Source organism: Acanthisitta chloris, unplaced genomic scaffold (assembly GCF_000695815.1).
Source record: "Acanthisitta chloris isolate BGI_N310 unplaced genomic scaffold, ASM69581v1 scaffold9334, whole genome shotgun sequence".
NCBI classification, from domain to species: Eukaryota; Metazoa; Chordata; class Aves; order Passeriformes; family Acanthisittidae; genus Acanthisitta; species Acanthisitta chloris.
The window spans coordinates 1,241-6,042 of NW_008670919.1; the positions used below are offsets into that span (position 1 = coordinate 1,241).

The 4,802-nt window shown below is 38.3% G+C and overlaps 1 protein-coding gene across 1 annotated transcript in view; it reads right to left on the bottom strand.

Annotated features, from left to right (window-relative positions):
• The window catches only part of LOC103801466 (chromodomain-helicase-DNA-binding protein 1-like), a gene marked incomplete at its 3' end in the record, with an annotated part of 4,198 nt that extends 581 nt beyond the window's left edge, over nucleotides 1–3,617 (bottom strand). The window contains exons 1-6 of the mRNA XM_009073880.1: nucleotides 3,614–3,617; nucleotides 2,507–2,732; nucleotides 1,532–1,632; nucleotides 1,094–1,272; nucleotides 457–584; nucleotides 163–379 (exon numbers count right to left, since the gene is read on the bottom strand). Of these exons, the coding sequence (XP_009072128.1) occupies nucleotides 163–379; nucleotides 457–584; nucleotides 1,094–1,272; nucleotides 1,532–1,632; nucleotides 2,507–2,732; nucleotides 3,614–3,617 (855 nt within the window). The remainder of the gene's footprint in view (nucleotides 1–162; nucleotides 380–456; nucleotides 585–1,093; nucleotides 1,273–1,531; nucleotides 1,633–2,506; nucleotides 2,733–3,613) is intronic.
• Nucleotides 3,618–4,802: the final 1,185 nt, after the last annotated feature.

The window sequence follows — 4,802 nt, forward strand, 5'->3', positions numbered from 1 at the left end:
GATCAAAATTTATGCTTTTAATTTGCTTTTTAATCATATGCAATGTTTCATATAATTATTTGCTCATTCCTAATCAAAATATTGGAGATTAGTATAAGACAGGAACATGAAGTGAGCCTTGTTTACCACTAATCTTTTTCAATGATACAAAGAAATACTCACCATATTTCTGCTAGTTATGTCGCCTAAGTAAACCACAGCATTCATTTGAGGAGCCCAAGTTTGAATCTCTCTTTGCCAAGATGTCAAAGTGGAAAGTGGCACGACTAGCAAGAAAGGCCCATACAGTTGATGTTCGTGAAACAGGTAGTTCAGAAAAGAAATTGTTTGTATTGTTTTACCCAGACCCATTTCATCTGCAAGAATACAACTATTCCCTCTAAAAAACAAACAAACAAACAAAATTTATAAATGCTTTCAAGTTAAAAACAGCAAGACTAATTTAAGACTACTTACTTGCACCATGAATGAGCAAGCCAGTTCAGTCCATTTAACTGATAATCTCTTAACTCTAAACCTTCATGTCCTCCAATATAAGATGGTTGCTTCTTTAGTGCAACAAACCTTGGCCTCTGTTTTAGAATCTGTTAAAAGCAAATTGAGCATCAGTCCTACTACTAAGTGAAATTACCAAAATGTCTTCTTATAGAAACCAAGTAGCAGTAGGATTCTGTTTGGTCACCAGGTCTAGTCTTTATTCATCACAGACATCTAGGCTATATAACAATATCCACTCATTTGCAATCTATAATTAGTTTGCTGATCTAAATTCCACAACAGAAGTGACATGAACTCATTCACAAAGGTTAGTTTCAAAACAAATTAAAGTAATAAAAAATTCCATCTTTGAATGGCAATAAAATAAGTAGGGAACATATACAAAATCATAGAATGGTTTGGGTTGGAAGAGACCTTAAAGATAAATCTAGTTCCAACCCCCCTACCATGGGCAGAGACACCAAAGGCTAGTCTTAATAGTAATGCTTCCTATGCATATAAATATAGCTATAATTATTAGTATTTTGAACAGCATTCAAAAATATTTTATAATATGCATTGCAACTGTGCAAATCCATTGAAATTAGACACTCACCTTGCAGTCCTTAAATGGAGTGGTCTTGGATTGGTTTCTACTAAAATATTCATCAATACACGCCTGAAATTTTTTGGCAATGAGAGCACCGTCTTCCCAGCTACATTCTGAGTAAGGCAGACCTTGCCATTTGCAATAGTAATCTGGATAACCAGCTGCTGATTTCTGATTTGAATGAGCTGCAGAAATGCATCAGAGATACTACATCAATATTTTCCTTCTGTATTTTAAGAAAGTATTCATTTTAGTGGTAAGACAACATGAACTAGTATCACAGTAAAGACAGTATGACAACCTTTCTCTTCATCAAAGATTTTGTTTTGCCTTAGGTTGCTAGGGATATTAATAGCCTGAATTTCTTAACTATAAATTTAACATGCAAGCAATAAACTTGTAATATTCTCAACACTGTTTTCCATCTGGAAGTTTGTGACATACCAATTATCCTCTCCACTATTTGATACTGCTTATGTAGATCATCTGTAAGTTCCTGCTGGCAGTTATAATATTCCACATCTTCTGGAGAAGCATTTTTCAGCCTGAAATGAAAATCCATTTGCAACACTTATTATATTGTATAACTCTAAACCTAAGAAAATCTAGCAATTTTAAAGCTCTGAATGTATGCACCATAGGAATGCTCCTTAGAGAGCTTCTTTGAAGAAGCTACAGCTCTGGAATTCCTGCTATAAAAGTGTTGCATTCGCCTAGGTACTTCATCACTGATGATTGAGAAAGCTTATTGAGAAATTACTATCAGCTACAGCTTGCACTAGTCATGCAGATAATTTACAATATCTGTTCTCAACACAGTAGTGTTTTCACAGAACAGCACTGATGGCTCACTAAGAATCTATCTTATGAGTAGGAGTCACTAAAAATTCCACCACTACTCATAGATCATATTAAACATACAAATAAACTGGAATACTAAAACATAGCACTAAAACATAAGGATTTTTTTCATTTCTTGGTTCTGAGGCTTTGACAGAAGTTTGAGCCAAGAAAACTAAATGCTGTAATGTTTTGAGTGCTTTAGCCATTTCTGATTTTTTAAATCTCTGCAGCAATTCCCAAAGAACTCTGATCAAAATACAATCAAACAATGACAAAATTAGTAAAAGTTAAGATTTAAAACAGAAAACCCACTGCCCATCTTGTTAAAATGTCATTTATAACAGACATTAAAATCTAGGTGCAGAAGTTGTTTCCTTAAAGGCCTGATTTTATAAGATGTGTGAGTGTTCTCATTTACTCAAGTAAAGTTCATGTACTCAGAATCTTACAGGATCATAGTGTGTTAGGGAAGTTTCAACTTTAAAGCTTTTGTCTTCCTGTTGTACTGGTACTTGAAAACATTTATATTGTTACAAAAAAGATATGCAATATGGAAATAGTTATAAAAGTACTCACCAGCGTTTTGTTTCCTGATCCTTTTTCTTATAGTTGTCCAGTTTCTTCATTCCTTTAACATTTTGTTGCTTCAGTGTTTCCTCAGTTTCCCATGTATTATGGATGTGTGACCAGCCTTTCCATTTAATAAGATATTGTATTTCTCCTAGCTCCTTTGACTTTTCAAACCCAGTATTTGGGTCACCATCTGCCTCAATTGCATAGATGGTGGTTGCAGCACCAGTGGCTAATAAAGAAACCACACCATGTGTCTCGATTAAATACGCACTGCCATAAATTATCCAATAAAAAACACACTGCAGAAAGCAATTTATGGTGCTTTTATATGAGGATGAAACTTGATTAATTATATCTACAATGCTTATGTCATCCTTATTTGAAGAATTATGATGTAGCTATATTAACACATGCACAAGTATACCAACAAGATTCAAAAAAGCAACCAAAAATCACTGCATCTAACCTATAGTATCTCATCTTGTGAGACTTTTCTTAGCATTCTTATTTTTTCTAGTGATCCCCAGAGAATGCTTCACTAACACTGCTTGCTGTCATCTTTGCTATGTCCTTACCTCTGAGAATATAACAGATTTTTGAAATTGCATTTAATCAGCCTTGAAACTTCAATAGCCTACTATTCAATTATTACTATAGATGCCATAAATCCAATACACAAAACTGAAGAATGGTTGAGATTGGATGGGATGTCTGGAGGTATGTAGTCCAACCTCTATGCTCAAACAAGGCCACCTAGAACCAGGTGCCCAAGACTATGTCCAGATGGCTTCTGAATATCTCCAAGAAGGGAAACTCACCACCTCTCTGGACAACTCCAACATGCAAACTGGTAACAACAGATGAGTAGAAGGATGAGGTACTCAACAACTTTTTTGTCTCAGCCAAGGCAGGAACTGGGGAAGCAATGTCCCTCCCATTATAAGTGAAGATCAGGTTCGAGATAACCTGAGGAACTTGAACATACATAAGTCTATGGGACCCAATGAGATGCATTCCATGCTGCTGTAGTTGCCAAGACACTCTCCATATTTGAAAAGTCATGGCAGTCAGGTGAAATCCCTGGAGACTGGAAAAAGGGAAACATTGTACCCATCTTTAAAGAGGGTAGAAAGGAGGACCCTGGGAAATACCGATCCGTCAGCCTTACCTCTGTCCCCGGGAAGATCATGGAACAGATCCTCCTAGAAGCTATGCTAAGGCACATGGAGGACAGGGAGGTGATCTGAGACAGCCATCATGGCTTCACCAATGACAAGTCCTTCCTGATCAATCTAGTGGCCTTCTATGATGGAGTGACTATATCAGTGGACAAGGGAAAAGCTACAGATGTCATATATCTAGACTTCTGGTAAGGCCTTTGACACGGTCCCCCACAACATCCTTCTCTCTAAATTGGTGGATAAGGAATTGGCTCAATGTCCCGATGGAGATCAGTGACGAGTGGTGTCCTTCAGGGGTCCATATTGGGATCAGTCCTGCTTAATATCTTCATCAACAACATAAAACAGTGGGATTGAGTGCACCCTCAGCAAATGTGCAGATGACACCAAGCTGAGTGGTTGGATTGACCATGCCTGAAGGAAGTGACCCCATCCAGAGGGACCTGGACAAGATCAAGAAGTGGGCCCATGGGAATCTTATGAGGTTCAACATGTCCAAGTGCAAGGTCCTGCACCTGGGTCAGGTCAATCCGTGGTATCAATATAGGCTGGGTGATGAAGGGATTGAGAGCGGCCCTGTGGAGAAGGACTTGGGAGTACTGGTGGATGAAAGGCTGGACAAGTCAGTAATGTGCTCTCAGAGCCCCAAAAGCCAACCATATCCTGGGCTGCATCAAGAAGAGAGACCAGCAGTTCAAGGGAGGTGATTCTGCCCTTCTACTCTGTGCTGGTGAGACCCCACCTGGATTAATGCATCCAGCTCTGGAGTCCTCAGTAGAAGAAAAAACATGGACCTGTTAGAGCATGTCCAGAGGAAGGCCATGAAAATGATGAGAGGGCTGGAGCACCCCACCTATGAAGGCAGGCTAAGAGAGTTGGGGTTGTTCAGCATGAAGAAGACTCTACCTTCTTGTGACCTTTCAATACTAAAAGGGGGTTTATAAGAAAGATGGGGACAAGGTTTTTAGTAGTGAGTTCTGGTTTTGGCTAGAAGAGAATTAATTTTCTTCAAAGTAGCTAGCATGCAGCTATGTTTTAGAATTGTACTAGAAAGACTGTTCATAATTCAGGGATGCTTTAGTGTTTACACATAAGGCCTTTTCTGCTTCTCACACCAC